This window comes from Rhamphochromis longiceps, linkage group LG8 (genome assembly GCF_057381845.1).
Source record: "Rhamphochromis longiceps isolate RC_006_pf linkage group LG8, R_longiceps_female_GT1.1, whole genome shotgun sequence".
NCBI classification, from domain to species: Eukaryota; Metazoa; Chordata; class Actinopteri; order Cichliformes; family Cichlidae; genus Rhamphochromis; species Rhamphochromis longiceps.
The window spans coordinates 29,679,941-29,703,384 of NC_140564.1; the positions used below are offsets into that span (position 1 = coordinate 29,679,941).

A 23,444-nucleotide genomic window follows, 5' to 3' on the forward strand; every position below is an offset into this window, starting at 1 on the left:
AAATTAGTGTAATAATTCTGGTCTGTGACCTGTTTTAAGTAAGTAAGGCCCATTCCTTCCTTCCTTACTACTTTTAACATGAAAATGCTACACAATGCTTAAACTTGGTGACAACCGCCCTTTTAAATTCTGACCTAACTAGCAAAGCCACTTGTGCTAACTGTAACTCTGAAATATCTCAGCCATGAACAACCCGTGGTAGATGTTTAGTCGGTGGCTGCTAGAGCAAACAAGACTCTCCGATCTGATATTTGTAATATTAGATATGCAAATGTATATTTGTAATATAAGTGCAATGTAAAACTCACAGTGAGAATGAACATTTCTGTGAAATGTTAAACTTTTGAGATCAACATCATATTTCACATTTTTCTAACAAAAAGTGAATGAATAGCATTTAGGTAATTATCCAATACTTTAATAACATTTGCATCTTACATGTCTTAAAGCATGTCAAGTTGAAAGTGGAATAGACATAAAGAAGAGCCTGATTTTTCCTAAACTTTATCTGGATAATTATCTGCCAGGTGGTACATCACCAGCACAGTGGGAAGACATCACAGGCACAACTCCTCTCACCTTTGTGAATGACTGTGTCTCCTTCACCACTAATGTTTCTGCCAGGTGAGATCAATTTTTCAAGTCATACGTTTATATTTATGCATATATTAATCTCTGTCTTAAACACTGATCACTTTACTTGCTTCTTGTGCAGGTTCTGGTTAGCAGACTGCCACCAGATACCAGAGACGGTGGGCCTGGCCACACAGCTCTACAGGGAGCTGATCTGTGTGCCCTACATGGCCAAGTTTGTGGTGTTTGCTAAGATGAATGACTCAGTGGAGTCCAGCCTGAGGTGCTTCTGTATGACGGATGACAAGGTGGATAAAACCCTGGAGCAGCAGGAGAACTTTGAGGAGGTGGCCAGAAGCAAAGACATAGAGGTATGAGGGTTAAGTGAAGTAAATACAACTGATGTTACTTTTACTTTCATTATTCCCCAAGTCCTATCAAGTATAACTCGTAGTACAGTTTAATCTATTATGGAATATTTTGTCATCTGTAAATTTATACTTTTTGGAACGTATCAATGATTATGATGAAAGCATTATAATTATTCTGTGAGGTTATTATAATGCTCTGGATCTACACACATGTCTAGAGCATTAGGAAAATTAGAAAGAAAATGGAAAATGCTGCTGAGGGTGGTGATAAGGACAACATAATCGAATAAAAGAAAATGAATAAAGTTAAGAAATGAAGGAATTTAATAGTTTGATCAACTGGAAGAAAATAAGATTTAATTTTGCACTCCTTAGTTAACTAAAATAAATGTATATTTATTGCTGCATTAGGTTTTTGAAACGTCTGACAGCGTGCAATCAGTTTCAGTGCTTAACACTTTATCACAGAAACATTTCTTTATCTCTATTCTTGTAAATTTGTTTTATATTTTTATGTTAACTATGAATGCTGTTTGTTTTATTCAGGTTCTGGAGGGCCGGCCTATATATGTGGATTGTTATGGGAACTTGGCTCCCCTGACCAAAGCTGGTCAGCAGTTAGTTCTTAACTTCTACGCCTTCAAGGAGAACCGTCTGCCTTTCTGCGTCAAGGTACCTTAACATGTGCTCCAGCACCACCAGCACCTTTTGGCTAGGCTAGAATACAATGTTGGCTTAGTGCAGTCCAAATACAGGGTAAAAGCTGCAGTAATGGTTAAGTTAGTTCTATTGTTGTTTACTGCCTTTACTGCTCTTATTCATATTCAAAACCCAGTTCCTATTCTCTGGCTAAAGTCGTTAAATTAATCATTCTTCTTGTGTCATTTTGCACATCATTAATGTTAAAACTACACTTCTGTGTTAATTATTTTACCACATCACTGTAACAAAAATGAACAGTACTAAAGCAGAAAAGTGTGACTATTTTTTATGTTACACTCAATTTCTTAGCATCTTTCCTCCATCTGATGTAACATGGTTTCAATCGGTGGTGTAGATGAAGCAGGTGGACAGGTGAACAAAGGTGATGCGACCATGATAAGGTGGAGATAAAGGTCACATGAATGAATGAGTTGAAAGCAGAATGACAGATGAGCACTGAGATTTAAAGGGCACAAACTGAGGCGGATTGGCTCATAAAAAGCAGATGTAAAAATAAAAATTGAGAAACAAAATTGTTGGAAAGTTGAAGCGAAGCCCAAACACCCAGGAATAGTGAATACAAATATTTTTTTACTGAATTTATGAATAAGCTTTCATGAGTTTGGTTAAAATTTCTTGTGTTGGCATATATGCCAACACAAGAAATTTTAACCAAACTTTGGTAGCCTTCCAGGGGTCAATCCTGGAAGGCTACTGGTGAACCTTTTTTCCTCTTATAAAAGCACCATAACAGATGAGAATTTGGTCAGGTGGAAGTATATTGACCAAATGTTGATTACATATAAAGTCTATGGAAAGATGCAAATCAAGGAAAATTCACATGAATTTGCACCAGTTGACACAAAAAGAGATTCCCCCACAGACCATGGACCATCCCGATCCCCATTTCTACTCCTCCTCCCATTGGATGTGAACATTTTGTGTATTTAATTACGTGTTTTTGTGAAAATAAAATGATAAGATTCCTTTATAAGGTGTTCTAGGTGCATACAAGGTAAAAATGGGCAATTTTGGCCTGTTTGTAGATAGTTTCTAGGCATAAAGGCAAATAAAGTATATACCACTAATACCCTAGTGCTGATAAAAAAAAATGTATATATATTTATATTAAAGTAAATCTGCAGTAACTACCACATTGTAAAAGTAAGGAGTTCAAAAAGAACCATTTTCTCACTGTAGGTCAGAGATCCCAGTCAAGAGCCGTGTGGTCGTCTCACTTTCCTGAAAGAATGTAAGATCATGAAAGGCCTTCCACAAACTGCCGTGTGCAACCTGAACATCACGCTTCCCGCAGTGAAAAAGGTAAGGTAGCATACACCCACCATTCTCTGTTGTCACATCCATAACCATATTCATGGTTAGGGTAGTTTCAGCCCCAGATAGATGAAAGACAGAAAGACTTTGGCCAAATTGCCGCCACTGTGTCTTTTATCTGTTTAAAGCTTCTCTCTGTGTATATCGGTTACATCTACAGTGGATTCTTGTCATTGGCTGTTTCATTTTGTTCCTACTCGCCTTTTGATTTGGATGCTTTTTGGCTGAGGGCTTGTGTGCAATGGTTTTTAGTTATCAGGCTGGCTTTTCGTGGCTTCATTTTGCTGCTGAATGTTGGCGCTTTATGCTCTTTTTTTTTTTTTTTTGTTTGGTCTGTTTTTATTTTTTGGGTTTTTGCTTTTTCCTTTGCTTAAGTGGCTCTCTTCTGAGTTGGAGCTTCTGTCAATCACTCCTTTTTCACCCCCTGTTTCTTTTCCCCCTGCTTTCCATTATGTTACTCCCCCTGTTCCTGCAATGCATCTTGGGAACCAGGAAACGGAGTCAGATGCCGAGGATGAGGTAAACCACACCCTCCCCACCCTGTGTTGTCCTCTGCGCTAGACCTATAGTGGCCCTGCTCTGCTCTCATAGCCTTATTTTTTCCACTTCTATAAGGGCATTACAGGCTTCTTCAAAGCAACTTTTAGCTGCTCAGTTTTGCATGATATATGGTAGAAATGAAAAACTACTTGTCTTGTGTCCACTCCTTATCCCTTGCGTTCTATAGTATGTGATACAAATGGCTCTAGAGTTTACTTGTTCTTAAGATTTAGCATGTATTAACACTAGCTCCAAACTCATTATTTTCATTTTTAAGTACGTGCAGTAGATAGTTTGTAGGCTTAGCTTGACAAACTCAAGCTAAAAGACTAGCTTGGCACATTTAATCTAAATAGTATTAGCACTTCCTAAATAGAAGATTAAAACCTCTTGAATACTCTTTAAGGAGTTGTTGGTGGTGCCATATTTTGCAGTCATATATGGGCTTTGTATTTAATGTCAGTGCAGACTGAAGGGTTTGCTTTAATTTGACATTGCAAGGTCCAGTTGTTGCTCATTTGGCAGCAATAGTCAATGTAGGGTGACCTAGAACTGATAGGTTTTTGTGTTGTTTGCTATTGTTGCAGACTGAAAAGCCAGATCGACAACGTCATACCTTTGCATCCCTAGCCTTACGTAAGCGCTACAGCTATCTGGCCGAGCCTGCACTGAGTGAGTTTGACATCTTCACTAACAAACCCTGTAATGAATTTAATTATGCCAAGTTTCGTGGATAAGTTAGTTAATTAACAGCTTTAATTAACCTGTAAAATACGTAATCGATATGTAGATCGGTGTGACTTATTTAATGTGCAAATGCATTATTTCTCATCCTACATGACACGCACTGTCCACATGCTTGTTTACAAAGTGGTATATATTTTTGCATGGGTCAGTAAGTGGTTTTGAGTTTCTGTGCCATGCTTGCCCACATTGTGAGTTGTTGTTCTTCTGGGTTGATTTCCACTGCTGTGTTATACAAGTCAAATTTTTTCTTTGACTTACCAGCACCATGGTAATAGGCATTTTGGATGGAGGTCAAAGTAAAAAATTTTCTGTATTTCTTTTGTCCCCTCTGAGTTTAAAGCTCTTTTTGGCTTTGTGATGAAGTAGCAGTTTTGTGTGGGACAAAAATGCATGTCAGAGGTCTTGAGTTTGGCTTTCTTTCAGGTGTTTATTTTAAGTTTTACCACAGTCTTTGCTTGTCACCAATTTGATGCTGCATGACAAAATGGGCCAAAACTTTAGTCTTGGAAAACACATTTTGTCATATTTGTTTTAAGAGAAAATGAAAATGGAACCTTCAACAGCCATTGGCTCTGTTGGATCACAGTTTCTAAATTGTCTGAGGAATCTGTCATCATGTACTTTTTGGACCAAACAGATAAAAGGCACTTAAAAAAGCGGATTGAAATTAGAGCCAGTACCCAAATGTTGATATTAGAGTTTCTAAAGTCCAAAGAGAGAAGTTGTTTTTGTGCTTATCCTGGTGCATTTGTCTTGCCATTTTTTCTGTTGTCAGTTGTTGGTCTACGCCATTGTCTTTGGAAATTTACTTTGCTGCTGTGTGTGCTCTCTTCTGTTTATTTCTTCTGTTGTTTTTGCTGTTTTTTGATTCATCTGCCAAACAGAAATCACACAGGAACACAACTGTTTGTTTTTTTTACGCCATCTTTAGTCTGTAATTAAATTTCTTACCTCATGTAACTGTTATTGTTCCTTATTTAATACTAGGACTGTTTTGCTGACCAACTCTTCCTCCTCTGATCTCCTCTTCTTTCACATTTTTTTCTCCTTTACCTTCCCCAACATGATTTTCTGTTTATCTTTACTGTTCTGCATTTTTGTTGTTATTTTTTTGCCATTCCTTCTTCATCATTGTTTCTATGAATTCACCTGAAGAAACAGCAGTTGAACGAAGCGCAGCAACAAGAGCATTGCCTGCTGGTTACCCTCACAAACCTATCTTTCCAACCAGACCTTGCCCACCATGGTCGACTGCTCCTATTACCGTCCCTGGCCAAACAAGGCCCGTCGGAATGGGGGGTGCCCTCATCTCTACCGATTCACCGGCAGCCTCACCAGCTGCTTCTCCACTGAAATCTACTTGGCCCCTCTCAGCCCCATCAGCTGCATGTCCCACAACTATAAAAGTTCCACCAGCGCTTACCCTGTCATCCCCAGTCAAATCTGCCAGTGACATAGCGTCCTCATCCCCCATCCGTTCTTACAGGACTATGCCCTCACCCATTAAAACTGTAGTCCAGCAGGGTCAGTACCCTGTCCAGGGATCTACCAGCCTTGTGTCCTCTGGAAGTCCATGCAAACCTGCCACTGATCCAGCTTCTATCAAAAGTCTTGCTTCAGCATATACATCAAGGACTTCTCCACTTCACTCAATGCCCAATGGTTATATACCAGAAAGGTCTCCAGCTCCTGTTCCTTCTACAGCATCACCAAAGACATCGTACAGCATGTACAGTTCTAATCTACCTTTTAAAACTGCCCTTGGGTCCACAGTTGTGACAGATGCAGGGGCGCATACCCTGTCTTCTGTTAAAAGCATCTCCAGTCTGTCCTCTTTGAAAACCTCTGTAGACTCAACACTCTCATCCCGTGGAGGGAGGACATCCATCTCATCTCTCTCTTCCACTGGCCAAACAACCATTGCTTCTTCAGAATTGTCCATGATGAATGGATCTGTCTCACCTGTAAAATATCCATCCTCTTCGTCCACTCCATCCTCCCCTTCTTCACGCCTTATTTCAGAGAGAAGTAGCAGCCTTCAAGAGAGGATCCAGGCCACCACCCAGGCAGCAACCTCTGGTGTCAGCGCAGCCATAAATGAGGCTATAGACTCGTACTCTGTCTCAGGCTACGGTACTCTTAAGTCACTGTCGTCCTCGCGTAGATCTGCAACAGCAAGCTCTGCTTATGGTTCTCTGAGATCTGTAGCTGCCTCCCCAAACACGGCAGTTTCGTCTAATACAATGACTGTGCCTGTATATTCACTGGTTAATGTCATCCCAGAGACCCCTGCCAAACCAGGACCTGGGTCTCTTAAGATGGCTCTTCCCGACTCCTCTCGCACCTCATCATCTCTATCTTCCTCTTTGTCTTCCTGTGTTACTACAACAAAAATAAATTCCCAGTTAAAATCCCCTCCATTTATCACACCACCCATCATCCACCCGACTGCAGCTTCTAACCAGGAGATATTGAAAGATGTAGCAGACATGAAACAAGATCTGATTAGGATGACAGCTATTCTGCAGACAGACACACAGACTGCAGCTAAAACTGTCCAAACTTCACATACTGGCACTCCCAAAGAGACTAAGTTAGAGGAAGAGGAGCCATATACTCTGGTGGAGAAAGTAAAAGAAGATTTAGTCAAAGTCAGTGAGATATTACAGAAAGATATCATTAGTGAAGCTAAAGAAAGAGCCTCAGAGGACGAATGGGAAGAATTTTCCAAAGATGAGATTGAAGAGGCACAAAGAAGTGCCATCTCAGACTATTACCCTCCTTTTGATGAACACACACTTTTACTTAAGCACCAGTCAAGCAAAGAGTTAGACTTGGCTAAAGTAGTAGACTTTTTAACAAATGATATCGGTGCTAGCTCTCTCTCAAAAATGGCAGAGCTGAAATGTAAGTATGAGGAAGAGGCAAAAAGAGATGGGGAAGAGAAACAGAAACGTGTTCTCAAGCCATCCATGTCAATACAGGAGCACAAACTCAAAATGCCTCCACCAGTTTCAGGCATGCTCAGATCTCCCTCAGAGAAGGACCTAAGCAAACTTGCTGAGTCATATCAAGGGTCGGACACTATATTGGAATCGCCAGAGGATCTGTCTCATGAGCAGGATAAGAGTCCTCTGTCAGACAGTGGGTTTGAGACCAGGAGTGAAAAGACACCCTCTGCTCCCCAAAGTGCAGAGAGCACAGGACCTAAGCCTTTATTCACAGATTCCCCTATCCCCCCCTGCGTAACAGAGACCAGGACTGAAGTAGTCCATATTAGGAGCTATGAGCAGCCTGATGAGCTTTGTGAGCCTGGACTAATGGAAGAGGCTGCAACTGCTCTCCCTGCCATAGAACCACCTGAAGCAATTTCAGCAAGCTCCAGCAAAGCCCTACAGATGAAAATGCCCGAAGATGACTCAATGAAAAGCATGTGTCTTAAAGAGGAAACCCACATTACTACTACTACCAGAATGGTTTATCATAAGCCCCAACTGACTGATGGTGCAGAGATGATAGAGGAGGCAATGTCAGTTAGAGATATCATGAAAGCTTTCCAGTCAGGTAGGGATCCATCTAAAGATTTCGCAGGTCTTTTTGAACACAAAGCTAGCCAGGATTCTGTCAAAGGTGATGAGCTCACTCCTAGATTTCTTGACAGAGATGTTAAATCCAAACCCAAAGTTGAAAGGATAATTGAGGTTCATATTGAGAAGGGCCACAGCACTGCAGAACCGACTGAGGTCATTATCAGGGAAACCAAGAAACACCCCGAGCTTTATGTTTACAAAGGTGATCGGGGGATAAAGGAACTGACTGATTATGATGAAGCCCAACAAGAAGAAGAGGAGCTTGCTGTTGAAGAATCCCTGCCCACCTTTCTGGAAACATCTCGTGTTAATACGCCGGTGTCACAGGAAGAAGACAGTCGTCCGAGTTCTGCTCAACTCATAGCAGATGATTCATATAAAGCACTTAAATTGTTGAGCCAGCAGTCCATAGAATACTGTGATGATGAGCTATCAGAGATCCGAGGCGAGTCGTACAGGTTTGCTGAGAAAATGCTTCTCTCTGAAAAACTTGATGCGGCATCACTGAGCCACTCTGACACAGAGGATTCAGCACTGGTTTGTGACAAAATCCGCCACCTGGGTACTGAAGAAAGTAGTAGCCGTAGCACTGAGGGTGCAAGTCAACAGCAAGGAAGCCCCAAAAGAGAGTTTGTCTCAAAGTCATCAAAAGATGGGTCTCCTAAATCTGCTAAATTCCTGCACAGGGATGATCCATCTCAGTTTGATAAGGTAACAGTGCTCCATTACTCCACAGAACAGGGCAGCCCTAAACATGCAGTTTGGATGCGTTTTACAGAGGATAAACATGACAGGAGCAGGGATAAGTTACTTTATGAGGATAGGGTGGACCAAACTGTAAAGGAAGCTGAAGAAAAACTCAGTGAGGTCTCACAGTTCTTCCGTGATAAAACGGAAAAGCTCAATGATGAGCTTCAGTCTCCTGAGAAAAAGCCTATAAAGCGAGAGCTCAAGGATCCCAGGTCCTGGCCTAGCTCACCCAGCAGCAGTCCAGAGAAAACCCAGCAGAAACCCAAAGCAGAAGAGGTGTTCAGTAAAAGCAAACTCAGGGAGCCTTCAGTTGGTAAAATGTTTGGCAGCACCACAGCAGCTGAAAAGAAAAGCTCTAGTCTACCAAGCAGCCCACAGAAAACTGTTCTCTCTCATACTAGTGAGGATAAAATCAAACAACAGACAAAGTCCTGTGTGTCTGAACCCTCCTCTCCTGCTCATGTAAAATCAACATCCAAAGTGAGTGAAGTGAGAAAGAAGTTTGAATCGGAGGCTCAAAAAGTTAGTCAAAGTCAGTCTAGTCCAGCCAAAATTCCTCCTCCAGTACAGCCAAAACCGTCAATAAAGAAATTGCAGGAGAGCAAACTTCCCGTTTATCAGTTTTTTGCAGGAGGAAAAGTGTCTAAAGCATCTGAAACTTCAGAAGAAGTAAGCCCAAAAAAGGATGCTGAGAAGGACACAAATGGAAGTAAACCTGGTTTGATATCAGCATGCCCAAAAGTCCCCAAACTAGACAAGCCACCTAACAAAAACATCCCAGATGCCTCTGTACAAATCATTGAAACAAAGACAGACAAAGTAGGCACTAAAGGGAAGGCTAGTCCATCCAGTGCAACTCAGGCAATTAAAGAAAGCAATAAAAGTCAGAAAGCTCAATCACCTATAATTCCTGACAGTGCTAAAATTCCAGAAAAAGCCACTGACAGTAAAAAATACCAACAAGTTACAAAAAGTGAAAGTGCTTCCAAAGAAATTATAACTGAGCTATTCAAAAAGGATGCAGAGGAAACACTAAATAAAAATCTTAGAAAAAAGACAGAATCTCAAATTCCTGTTAGAAATACATCCCTCTCTTTAGATAATGACCTCACTAAGAAACCAACAATAACTAGACCCTCACAGATACCAACACTACCTAAAACCAAAGTACAAAGTCATGAGACAGTCCCAGCCAAAACAGATCTAACCTTTGAAATTCTTGATAATGCACCCAAAGATTCAAATTCCAATAACCTTCCTAGCCCCATAGAAATGTTGGAGAAAGCCATTACACCTCCAGCTGCTACAACAACCAGAGAGAACTTCAAAGGCATAAAAACATTACCTGTTTATGTTGGCGTTCAGGTGGGTAGACAGGCAGAGAGGGAAGCTAAAGGAGCACTGTACAATGTCAAACAAAAATCAAACTTAGCCCTAAGCCCCATAAGCCCAGATGATGACACACTAGAGCAGGTTTCTTTCATTGACAGCTCGGGAAAAAGTCCCATTACACCAGAGACTCCCAGCTCAGAGGAGGTCAGCTATGATCTCACATGCAGGACCCCTGATGGCTTTATGGGATTCTTGCCAGGGAAACCAAGCCCCATCATGGAGGTATCTGAGGAATCAGAGGGAGATGACCAGGGCAAGGTTTTCTCTTTTAAAGAGGCCCTACCAGAAAGTAAAACCAGTATTTACTCTACCCAAGCAGACATAGCTAATGCCAATAAGGAAGAAATAAAAACTGATAATCAACACGAGTTGAGCGTCAGCAATTTAAACCAACATGAAAGAGTTACTGGCATGCATGACGAAATAACAGGACAGGAGAAGCAACAAGCATCAAAAGACAAAGGTATTGCATATATTGAGTTCCCTCCCCCTCCTCCTCTGGACTCAAGTTCAGAAATGTCAGACCCAGAGAGAAAAGGTTCCTGTGCTTCTTCCGAGACCGAGACGGAAATGATGGAGGTGAATTTGCAGGAAGAACATGACAAGCATTTCCTGATCGAGCCAATTATACGAATACAGCCCCCATCCCCAGTGCCCCCTGGGGCAGATGACAGTCAGTCAAATGCTGATGAAGAGGATGATGAATCAATCTTCCAACCCATTCCTTGCAAGAAATTCACTTCTAAAGTTTCTGAGGAGGAGGACAAAAAGAAAGAGAAGGAAAAGGCATCTAAATCCAAAAAACATGACAAAAATGGAAATGGGCCCAATGGTGGCACCAATGGCACTAATGGTTCTAGTAATGGTTCAAAAGTTTCAAATGGCAAAGGAGAGGACTATGAATGTGAACAAAATGGAAATGACCAGTCAATTACAGACTGTTCAATTGCTACCACGGCTGAATTTTCTCATGACACTGATGCGACAGAAATAGACTCCCTCGATGGATATGAACTCCAAGATGAGGATGATGGCCTGTGTGAGCAGGCAGACTTACGGCTGTTTGGTCTTCCAGACAGCCGGAGAGATGTCTGGGCAACAGATACATTTAGGTCCTCTGATCGCTCTTTTCCCCAGACTAAACTGGAGGTTATTGAAGAGGAAAAAACCCCAGAGGAATGTCAAAAGGATATTATTGGCAAAGAGATACCCTCAAATGGTGGAAAGACTGATGGTGTTAGTAAAGATGGAGCTACAAGTCAGGAACAAAAACATTCAGATAAAGAGGGGTTTTCAGACACTTACTTTAGTTATAAGATAGAAGAGGAGTTTAATTCTCCTTTTAAGACTGTTGCCACCAAAGGGCTGGACTTTGACCCTTGGCCCAGTAAAGGTGGAGAAGAAGTCGTTGATATGGGAGGGACACGGGGAAACAATGGTGAGCCTAAGCCTTTTGGACTGGCAGTTGACGACCAGTCCCAGGCCACAACACCAGACACTACCCCAGCCCGAACTCCAACGGATGATAGCACGCCGACGAGCGAGCCAAATCCATTCCCCTTCCATGAAGGGAAGATGTTTGAGATGACACGCAGTGGCGCGATTGACATGAGCAAGAGGGACATGGTGGAGGAGAGGCTCCAGTTTTTTCAGATTGGTGAGCATTATTACGCAGCGGGCAGGTACAGGGTCAGGGACACTGAAGTAGATGGGAGGGAGCAGTTTTATATTCAGGAACCCACAAATACCTTCTCAGTCCCCCATGTACCCATTCAGACTACTACTGTCCAACTAGAAATATCAAATCAGGCTAGCAGTTATAGCACATGCACAAACTCATCCTGTAACACCAAGCCTAAATTCTCCACTTTTAGAACTGAATTCAACCTGTCATCTGATAAAACATCCAGTGCCTCAAATAGCACTGCTAAAAGTGGAACACCAAGCACCTTTGATCATTGTAAAGACAAAACCTCAGGGGCAAATGTAGATAGTTTTTACCATGTAACATCAAATTACACAGATTATTTTAATTTTTGTGCATCAAACATTACTCCAGATAAGTCGAAACAGACGGATAATTTGGCATGTACCTCGGAGTTTCAAAACACAGTTTACCAAAGCACAGATTATTCTTCTGCACCTTCGCAACAGATTAGAAGTTTGCAAACATCGAGCGACAATATCAGTAGCAATATCCCCGAGTACCATTCAGATGTCTTTCAGACTGGCAGTGTCATGTACAATGTGTTGTCGTCTTTAAGATCCACTCTGCAAGAGGTCAGCAGGATCGAAGCTTCCTTCAGCCAGTTAGATGAAAGCAGAAGTGAAGGCAGGGGTTTTTCTAATGTAGCAATAATAAACACTGAAGCCAAAAAGGTCAAAAGCCAGATATTCAAGTCCAGGTTACCGCTGAGGGTACCCTGCCAAAAACTATGCAGTCATAGTCAGCCAGTGACGAAAGACAAGTCACAAAAAAATGATAAAGTCCTACTTAGGAAACATGGACTACTTAAAATCAGGGAACGATTAGATCCTTTTAAGACTTTATTACCAAGGTCGAAAATTCCAGTATTAAAAGCCATTAAATACCCTTCTTATTTGCAAGAGCAGAAGCAGGTCAGTACTAAATCTACAGTTAGGGGTAGGAGCAATAACTCTGCCAGGGATGGTAAGCAGCTAACTAAAAGCAAACCCATTTTGATAAAAACCGCCAGTAGAAGTACAACAAAAGAGATGGGGAAAAAGAACAGCTCAGTGTCAAAATGTTTTAAAGCAAAGTCTGTCAGTAGCCAGATAGTCAAGTCTTTGGTCAAAACCATTTCCAAGGAGGCTGAAGCAAAGTTAGAGGGGAAAACACTGCCCACTGAGGACGAAGAGAGCTGCAGCCTCAGCATTACCAGGAACACTTCCTTGTCACAACCATCTAGAGCTTCTAGAAGTCCCTGCCCTTCACGCACCTCTACCTCCACCTCCACCAGCACCACTACATCAACATCATCTCCTATAGATGTGAGAGCTGAGGTTGAGCAGGCCAGCAGTGAGAGGATGAGGAGGAGCATGAGGAAAAGTAGGCGGACACTTGGAGGGAAGGAGCAAGAGCAGAAGGAGGAAGGGAGTCAGGTTGATCAACCAATCCCCGCTCCTGTCACGGAGAACGAGACTAGTTTGTAAACTCTTTCTAAAAACTTGTTATACTTTACCCTTCTCTCTATGAGATGCATGCAGCTGTTGTGGGTGCTTGTGATGTGACTTTGTAATGTAGCCGTCATTTCTTCTTCCTGTCATTCTTTTTATGTGTCCTGTGCTGTCTGATTTGTTCAGATAGAGGCTACAACATGGAGAATCTGTCGGTAGAGCAGAAGACTTTCACATAATTTAAGGTTTTAGTTATTTTAGGAAACAGGATATCACTTAATAACATCATAGAAGTACTGTTCTGGTGGACAGAGCTTTATAAAAGCAAGGTCTTTGGATAGAAACCGGTACAAGCGATTAAATTTCAGTATCAGGAAGCACCTTTTAGTTGTCATAAATGGTTGCAAAAGCACTTCTGGGAGGCTAAGTTTGTGAGTGTACATTTCTTTCACAATAAGACAAAGTTAGCTTTCCACCTACCCACATGACACAACACCACAGCACTCACCTCCACTCTAGATGTGTCTGAGATCGAGAATGTTTTGGGGAAATATGAAGGTGTGTTTGTTTTGATCTGCTTGCCTGGTTTGTAGATATGTTTGGTGGTACTTTTGCTCTGTGAAATCACTGTGAAAACAATACATCGGCTGAACTTGACAATCACTTGAATGACAGCTACACAAGGGCATGTCAGTGTAGTCAGCCACTGGCACTTTGTCGTAGCTAGATTGCTTTTGATTTCAAGTTTAAGCTATGAATTGTTTTTATCAGTGAGTGGGAATGTTGCTTGATGGTAGATTGTTTGTGGTTAGTTATGTGATACTCTGAACTCTAATTACAGAAACTAATACTACTAAATATCAAACTTATTAGTGTAAAAATGTCATTGACGATTTTTCTGGCCTCACAGATTCTCAAATCTTTGATTCCCCTTGATGTTATCAGCCACCCGTAAGCCTAAAAGTAGTTAATATAATGATTCCGTTACATTAAGACCTAATATTTAGCACACTGAACTAAAGAAAATAGATTTAATATAAAAGAACAGGTCTGCAAAGTATTGTCAGTGTGGAAGGGCTTGACACCTGCATTCCTTCTAATGGCCAGCAAGGAGCGTCTTCTGTCCTCGCAAAAAGAAATTTGATTGGTTCAAAGTTGAATTTGCCTCAATGCACTTTGCATAGTAAGGTAAAGACTCTACAGCAATACAGAGAAAATCCCAACAATCAGCCGACCCCCTATGAAAAAGCATTTGGCAACAGTGGGAAGGTAAAACTCCCTTTTGCCAGAAAGAAACCTCAGAGTAGAAGCAGGCTCAGTGAGGAGGAGCCATCTGCCACGACGGGTTGGAATGAAGGGTGCATCTAATTGGTCAGTTGTCATATTTTAAAGAACTGATCAAAATGTAATCAATTAATGCTTCATTATAGTTGTACGTTTTAATACTTCTTTTTAAATGTAGATATCATTAGAGTTACTTCTTTTAATGGTTGCATAATCAAAACTGTGCAAATGTTTCCCATCCCTGGGTACAGATGATGTGGAGGCCCACACAAGGTCTGGAAATGAAATGAAAAAGCTGTAGAATATAGCCCTTAAAACATCTCATTGGAGAGCTTCAGCAATTGTGGTAGGTTTTGTGTTAAGCTAAGTAAACCATGGACTTTGAGTAAATTAATACCAAACAGACAGATAGTATTGGATTCCTTCTCATCCAGTTTTCATCAAAAGAGCAGAAAAAATCCTAAATAAGCATTTAGTTTCTTAACAGAACGTTGAGGTTTGTCAGGCCAGAAAATCTATTTTTTTCTTATAAGTGGGACATGGGACAGTGAGCTAAAGTTGGTCTTTCTTTGTTTGGTTTAATATAAACACTGCATTAAAAACAAATGTTCATTAAGTAGTTATTTAGCAGGTTACATCAAGGTGAAAGGTCCAAAACAGACAAACTTAAAGTTCACAATCCCAATCTGTTTCTTTCATTACATTCTCTGAGTCTCTGTGTGTGTCTCTCACTGAGAACCACATGTGATTCATTTGGAAATTTCTGTCATTACATAACACTAACTGTTTGTACCCTACCCTTCCTTGCTTCCTCGCACAGGCCCTCACAGTCCCTGTGAGAGAACAGACCTCCGCATGGCGATAGTAGCTGACCACCTTGGACTCAGTTGGACTGGTGAGTTTGAACACATCTCCGTTTTTTGTTTGTTTGTTTGTTTGTTTACTTTCACATTGTGTAAAAATTAAGCCAAACAGAACCACAAAGTGATGTAAGAAAAATGATTATCATAAAATGTGAGAATTTTTAAGGCTGAAGGAATGATCTGGACTGAAACGGACTCTTATGTGTCAGTTTTTAAGGGTTTGTTGCCACCTGGTGGACATATACTGTAAAAATGTCTCAACTGAGCAGTACTGCAGTGATATTTATAGCCACATAATACTACAGCATCATCGGTACATAGCATATAACAAAAAATAACTAAAAAACTTCTCATGTTTGGATGTTTTTCAAATTTTGAAGATACTTAACTGCTGAATACATGTAGGAGATACTAGGATTTGAAACGGTGAAGAAAATATATAAAGCAATAAAAGCTTCATTGATTTTAAGGAGCATAAAGCTTTGATACATCTTTATATTTGAGTGTATCTTTAGAGGAATAGCAGGTGTATATTTTACTTGAGCAGCGATTAGGGCGTGGCCCCTGCGGCCGCCTGCACTGCAGCACTTTCCCCACGCCTACCAGCATTTGTACGACTGGCTGTGAATGCACTGCAAACGTATGTCCGCTGAATGAGTGCCCAGCTGAGAGAAGGAATCTAATCCATATTTAATGTGTGTTCCAATTGCAGAGCTGCAGTGAACCATCAGACCTGCTGAACATTAGTTTCTCGTGGGTTTAGATTTAGAGTCGTGATTCTAGTCCTTCATTAGCTGCAGACTGTGTCTGACACATTGTTTGGCAGTAATTCATTTCGGTGCTGCAGTTTAATCAGTGCATCAGCACATCCCTCACCTCCTGCTTTGTAGGCAATCAAGTGTAACCTGTAACATGGGCCCAGATCAGATGTAAGTGGTGCAAACATGAAAACTAATTCAAAATGCCACTTTCGCCACACGCATTTTCTAGCTAAATACTGTTGCTGCATTTGTTTTTGCATTTCTACACATTTCCCTTTGTTAGGCATGATACTGTCAGATTTATCAACTGGAGAGCAATCTCTATAAACAGATATCTTCATATGAACATGCCAGATCTGGAAGCTAGGGACACGTTTTCTGTCTGCTTTCTGTTTGTAGTATGAGTTCCAGTCACGTTTGAGCAGGCTTTGGCATGCATGCCAGTAAATAGTGATAAAGTGAAATGATCAGCTATTGTCTCACAATGATTTAACTTTACAAAAAAGAAGGAAGCGATGCATGGCACTGATGGCATCAGGTGCAGCAAAACTGCAGAGCAACAGAAGCACACCACCCACATTCATACCACAGGTGTAAATGCTGGGAATGGCAGTGGCATCATGCTTGCAGGCAGTTCTCCAGAAAGCCAACAACACGTTGTGTCAGCTTGACATGGATGATGTTGTGCATAGCTTGAATGCTGACTGGTTAAAAAGAGGGAACAAGAGAGAACAAGAAAGAGAGCAATAGCTCAATTTTAAAAAATATATATATAATTAATGGCACTCAACATCCTCAACATGTTTGAATTTCTCTCATGGGAATGGATGGCTGAAAGATCAGATAAAACAAAACATGTAACTTTGGTGGTCAATAATGGTGCTGCAGAAATGTCCTGTTGTGGAACTCCAGCCCTGCAATTCAGCTATCTATATGCTGCTGTTACAGAGCTGGCCAGGGAGCTGGATTTCTCTGTGGATGAGATCAACTTGATCAGAGTGGAAAACCCCAATTCCCTGACGGCACAGAGCTTCATGCTCCTAAAGAAATGGGTGCACAGGGACGGTAAAAATGCCACAAGTAAGTACAGAAGTAGATATGGCTGCTGTATTTCATACTCATATATATTTCAGTTGCTGGTTTATGATAAAACGAATCAATAAAAGGACATTATCAATGTTTGCGATGCCACAACATCACCTTATGAATCAATTCCTGTCTCTCTCCTCCCCAGCGGATGCTTTAACCGCGGTGCTGACTAAGATCAATCGGTTGGATATTGTGACTTTGCTGGAAGGGCCCATATTTGACTACGGTAACATTTCAGGCACACGCTGCTTTGCCGATGATAACGCAGTATTCCCGGATCAGTCCGATGGTAAAGTGTAGCCCACCCTAGCTGAACTCAGTCTATCTCTCAGTCTATCCCTTCACCCTTCTTCACCACCTCTCTCAGCCAGAGGCAGTCGGACATGACTGCGTAAATAAATATTGAACCAATCAGGCTTGACTAAACTGTGGAAGTTAATGACCAAAGTGAATGAACGCTCCAGCAGGTTCATTGAGTTCATGTCAGATAATGGACCGTCAGGTAGTAAACGCACTGGAGCCGTGTTTATTGAGCAGTCAGCTTGTTCGTTCACCAACACAGGCCAGTGCAATTCATTCATAGCACTCAGTCTTTGGAACTGTAATGACAAGTGACAGATTGATAGAAATTCGTTCCCATATTATTGATTTTAATTAAGCGCAGGAAACTCTGTACCATTTTTGGGTGCATGAAACTTTTAGTATGTTTCATTGTTTTTGTCAGATGTACAAAAGCATGATGAAGGAAATGAATGCCGCCTCTGTCCCCGCTGATAAATGCATTTTCTTGAAATCTTGAAATGATTTTTTCAGATGGGGCAGGGCACTGCTTTGTAATTTGGTTTAACAATAGTTATGTTTATGTGTGTTTTTATTAATTAAACACAGCCATGACATGAGAAAACATGAAAACATAATCATAACAACCAATTTTTAACAATGGCATGCTTGCTTTAAGCACTATGGCAGACCCTTTTCTCTCCCTCTTCTGTATTTCTCTCTTTCCTCTTGTATGAAAATGAAGTATGGCAGCAGTTTGTGACTCTGACAGACACATTGAAGGCCATTTCAGAACTTTTACCACAATGTGCTGTTTCCCTCCTCACATTGCAGATATGTTCTCAAATACATTTCAAATGAAAATGCTTTATTTTTTATATAAATTTGACTGTTTTCCACAGTTAAAACACACTGTTAATATATCTTTAGATAACTAAATTTCAATAAGGAGAGATTACTTGGAAGAATTTAACATGATTTATTGAGATGGAGAAATTCATGTATTTGGTGATTAGACTCTGATGACCCATCATAGCAGAAGAAAATCCCAGCGGTGATGGATTTAGGACAGGACCCCCTGGAGTCTAGACACTGATGGTAGTGAAGATGAAGACTAAGGCTTAAATAGAGCTCTGACTGCGGTGGAGATGGGGAGGTGGTGGGTTGCATGAAAGAGAGTCTAAAAGGTAGGATGACAAGAAAATGATCGTACTAGAGAAATGATGTCAGTACTGAGATTGACAGTGTGGGAAAGCGTAAACATGTAAACAGAAAAAAAGCTGAACACCCAGGAATGCAGATGAGTGATTACAGATCTTCCTTATTGAACCTAAGCATAAGCTTCATAAAACAGGGGTAGAGTCAAGGGATGGATACGGGGAGCAGCACTGCAGGCTCAAGACACCCAATCCGTTTGACAACTCAACAACCGCCACATAGTATCAAAGGACTGAAAAGAGAAGCATGTAAAAGTCAATAACAATATTAAACAGCACAATTATATTCAGCAGTAATAATGCTTTTTTATTTCTCTAGCCTGTCTTTTGTCCCTGGCTATTACTGCAGCTCTATTAACCGACTGCCAGTTTTTATTTAAGGAACATGAGTAATGATGACTAATTATTAACTTCTGCCGCCAAATCCAATGCCAACTTTTTACCATGGATTTTACAGAACCATTGCTATGAATGGAATAAAATTAATCTTTCCACTACTGTTCTTTACTTCTTCAAGAAAAAAAGCAGATAACACGCACTAAGTAAAGCCAAATAAGCTCTTCTCTGGATTCAGTAGACGAGTTTAGAGTCTGCTTTGGCACTTTAAAACAAAATTCTGAAATGGTCTCATTTCCAGTCTGTCTAATTAGGTTTTCTTGAAGTCATCTTAACACAAGGATCGGCTGTTACCTTGAATAACAACAGAGCTGAGGTGATCTTTTTGCAAAGATGATTTCTTGGGGAACCGACTTAAGTAGATTAACAAAATGCATGGCTATGGCTTTGTGTGAAGGGCTGCCTGCTGTGTTGTTGTTGACTCACATTAATACACTTCTAACACTCTTTAAATGGGCGAAGCCTTTTCAACACATCCAGAAGTGTTTTTTTTTTTTTTTTTGATGACTTGCACATTTTGATCTGGATGTGCTCTGTTCCACACGGCACTCACAGATGAGTTGAAAATGAAACGCCTTTTTTCAAAGTGTACAGTGTATACTAATGCTTCTGTGTCACTGCTGTTAGCTATGTGTGATACCTGTCATCTCCTGGTTCCTCCAAGCCTCCAGCCTCTACGCTCCACTGTAGCTTCCTCTGCTTTGAGACCAGCAGACTCCCTGCCTCTTCATCCTCCTCTTCCTCTTGCTTCTGAGTGACTAATTTCCACAGCAAATGCCCTTGTCTACTGAGCAGCACTAATCAGCTACTTCCCACCAATGGCTACCTTTTGCTAACCTCAGCAGCTTCAGGATCCAGTCATAGCTTCTGCTCCCACCCTTGCAGTTGAGTAGAATAAGACTAGAACAGCACAGTCTGTCATTACTAACAGCTTTCTACAGGTTGTGGAGGAACATAGCAATCTTACAGCTCTTTGGTGAGAGTTTAAGATCGCTCTTGTCAGCCTCTGCGCAAGCTGGATGACACTGAGAGCTAATTGCTGTCAAGGCCCATTTCAGACGCTCTTATCCATGGCATAGAAGTGCTCCAGGGGAGTCTCTTAACAGTAAAGCTCATTTAACCCAGTGTACATTTGCCAAACCAAACCTTAAAGACTATCAAGTCTTAAAAAATCACTGTAAGGTTGAGAAGTTATTGTTTGGTTTGGCAAATGTGAATCATGGCCTTTCTTCTGAACTTTTCGATGTGAAACATTCAGGATCTTTTTCCATGAAACAGTCTAAACATTGTGACATACTGTGTAATTTCCTTTTAGTAAGAAATCTGATGTGAGGTGTTATCAGGTTCTGCAACTTTGTCCAGAAACCATACTTGATCTGAATTTAATCAGATTTCGACATCCCGTCCTTGTGCACCACCAGACCACTTTCAACTGGCTGCCATTTTTAGATCGCTCCATGAAAGTCGTTCTGACCGCTGACTGTGATTTCAGCATGAACCTCAAACTTGCAGATTGAGCCTACATGACCTTTTGAGTTTAACATCATTGGTGATGAGAGTTTTTCACCAACAATCTAGAGACAAAAGAGCAGGTATGAATGTACAAAGAACAGGAAAAACTTGAGTAGCTAATGTATTTGCCTCCCCCCAAAAATATGACACAACCACAAGGTAATTAAGACATACTGCACCACGCACATGCATAAATGCTGGCAATGCGTCGGCCGCTCACATTAAAAGATTCACCACAGATGTGAGATTGATCCTGGGGAACAGGATCAGGCATCCTTTAGATGTCTTAGAAGGATGACGAGTTCTGATGGGGGAACTTCGAGGAAGCCATGTTTCACCAGCAAATAGTGGATTAAAAAGGAAGAAATAACAAAATCACCATCTCTCCTCATCTGATTTGGTGAGGAGAGATGCAACTTTAGTCATTTTGCCTAAATGATTTGAGATAGACTCATTTTTATGATAGACTGGAGGAGATTCAGTGCGCATCACAGAGGCACAAGTGCACATGGTAAGGATGGGACTTTCATGGAGCGATCTACAGAACAGCACATGCAGGTTTTATGGACAGGGTCACAAAACCGCATACTTTAGTATTAGAACTTGGAATTTATAGAGTCTAGACTTTTAGTATTTCCAAGCATTTGCCCTTTCTCTTTTCATAAACATCTCCTCCTCTTTAAACCTAGACTGTAAAATCTCAGTTTTCCAGCAAAAAAATGATAAAATTATTGAAATTATTTGACTACCCTGGGGTGAAGGGTCCAAAGAGATGATACTCCTGCTGACTATGGTGCCTCTTCTTGCTTATCAGCTGAGATGAGCAACCCGATGAGTCCTACGCTCAATCTCTTCGCTTCTGCAGCTTCGTAGATTTTAAGCCTTCATCAGTCACATTTTCACTTCATTGTCAGTGTGTTTGACCTGTTTTATTTTTACATGCCTTGTTCTGTCTTCTAACCAGTTTTTGTCTAACATTTGTTCTGTGCCTTTTGTTCTGTCTTGTGAACCTTGCTAATTGCAACAGCTCCAAAACGTCTTAGAAGTCCTCAAATGCCTCAGCCTTCCCCTCTGCACACCACCTCCCTTTCTTCTTCCGCTCCACCCGTTCAAACCACACATATCAACACTTTCTCTTCCTCCTCTGTCTTTTTCTTCCCATCTCCCCCTTCCACACCTCCTGTTTACCTCCTGCCTGTGGCCCCTGTTCTCCCTCACTTCTTCACTCTGCCTTATTCCCCTCCTCTTCCCTCCTCCCCTCAAAGTCCTTTTAGCTGCCCTTCTTTCTTCTCTCCTCACTTTCCGCCCTCGGCCCTCTCCAAGCCCCTTCCTCCTCTTTCTTCCTCACTCCCAACTCTTCACCTTTTACCGCCTCCTCATTCTGCCTCTCCTACATCTGCTGAGTCTTCTCTCCCTTGTGCCTCTCCTCGCACCTTATCAGCTACTACTGTCCCTTCTTCTCCTTCCCCATCTTTAATATGTGCTTCCTCTCCACCTTTACTTCCTCCCTCTTCTACACCTCCTCTCTGTCCTTGCTCTTCATCCTCTTCTCCACCTCAAAATCGCCATCCTCTATCTCCACCTCCCCCATCTCCCCCATCCTCTCCCCTCCCTCCTGGTGTTCCTCCTTACTTCAGGCAAGATCGTTCAGTTCCTGAGGTTTACATTTAGAGGCCTGTGTGCTTCTCACTGCCTTTTGTTTGAACCAGCACAACTAAGCTACCTGAACTCTTCTCAAGCTTTTGCTCATAAACTGACCTAATTACTGAAAATGAAGTCCAGCTTGTTTTAAAGTCTCCTGCCTCACTAACTTCACTAATGTTGCATTTATTTGAGTGAGGCTGGGTCTAAGGCTACGTAGGTTTAAAAAGAAAACTCAAGTGCCAATTTTAGGCTACATAAACAGTATATGCCAGGTTTTTGGTTTTATTTTTATATTTTGTGTATTTCTGTTTCCACCACTTTTTGATGTGGTCATGTCTACTCGGTAGGGCTGGTTCAAAAGTCATTTAAAAGTACTTGAAATTATTGATTATTTTTCTACTTCTAGAGGCGGCAGAACAAAATTTAAACACAACAATTCTGATGTTCGTATATATTACAGATCGAGTACAACTGGAATAGCGTTATCATTTATCCACAGGAATAAATTCCAGAGTCTGGTTTGAACTCTGGTTTGTTCTGCAAGAAGCAATCCAGTACTGGCACAACACATTCGGAGAGAAATGCAGCCAGAGCCACAAAAGTGTAGAAATATCTGTCTTAGATGGCATGATGTACAAAGCAGGAGAGATGTTTCCTCTAAGTGAAGAAGTAGATTAATGAACTCACTCTGGACACCGATTGTGCAAACTATCCTCAACACATCGTGCATTTAAAGTAGCTGAACACCTGATGAATGGCCTGGTTTTTTTTCAGAAGAGACATGAAGGGCAGGCCTCTCTTAACAACAATGTGGGTGTTTATCCTTTTTATTTCCAAACTGTATGTCCTAATTAAATTCGTAGTTGTAAAATTATGTCGCAAGAAATCAGCTGAAAGCACACTGTGACCTTTGTAGATGTGTATAGGTGTGTGTAGCATCTAAAGAGCCAGATGTGTTTCTGAGCAGTTCACAAAGATTAAATTATAGCTTAAAGGAGCAGCAGCTCCCATTCAGCCGGCAAATTCCACTGTAAATATTGCTCCATGTCTGCTCTATGTGTATGTGATTTGAGATTAAATACGGATGTAATACTTTGCCTCCATAGTCTTTAAAGGTAATGGCATTACGTATTTTTTTTCTTATTTCAATTTAATATATTTCTGAATACTAAAATTCACCCACCAAATGCACAAATACCACAAGCAGAATCTAGAGGTGCAGTTCCCAGGAAGTTACCACTGGGTGTAAACCGACAAATAA

The 23,444-nt window shown here is 41.2% G+C and overlaps 1 protein-coding gene across 2 annotated transcripts in view; it reads left to right on the forward strand.

Annotated features, from left to right (window-relative positions):
* LOC146663983 (ankyrin-3-like) overlaps positions 1-23,444 on the forward strand; it is a 137,778-nt gene that overhangs the window by 106,933 nt on the left and 7,401 nt on the right. Inside the window, exons 31-40 of one of the 2 annotated variants that reach the window (XM_085416952.1) lie at positions 528-624; positions 716-944; positions 1,491-1,616; positions 2,847-2,969; positions 3,474-3,500; positions 4,109-4,193; positions 5,424-13,166; positions 15,243-15,317; positions 16,995-17,126; positions 17,281-17,424. In XM_085416952.1, the coding sequence (XP_085273078.1) occupies positions 528-624; positions 716-944; positions 1,491-1,616; positions 2,847-2,969; positions 3,474-3,500; positions 4,109-4,193; positions 5,424-13,166; positions 15,243-15,317; positions 16,995-17,126; positions 17,281-17,424 (8,781 nt within the window). The remainder of the gene's footprint in view (positions 1-527; positions 625-715; positions 945-1,490; positions 1,617-2,846; positions 2,970-3,473; positions 3,501-4,108; positions 4,194-5,423; positions 13,167-15,242; positions 15,318-16,994; positions 17,127-17,280; positions 17,425-23,444) is intronic. The other variant, XM_085416951.1, reaches the window with a different exon arrangement.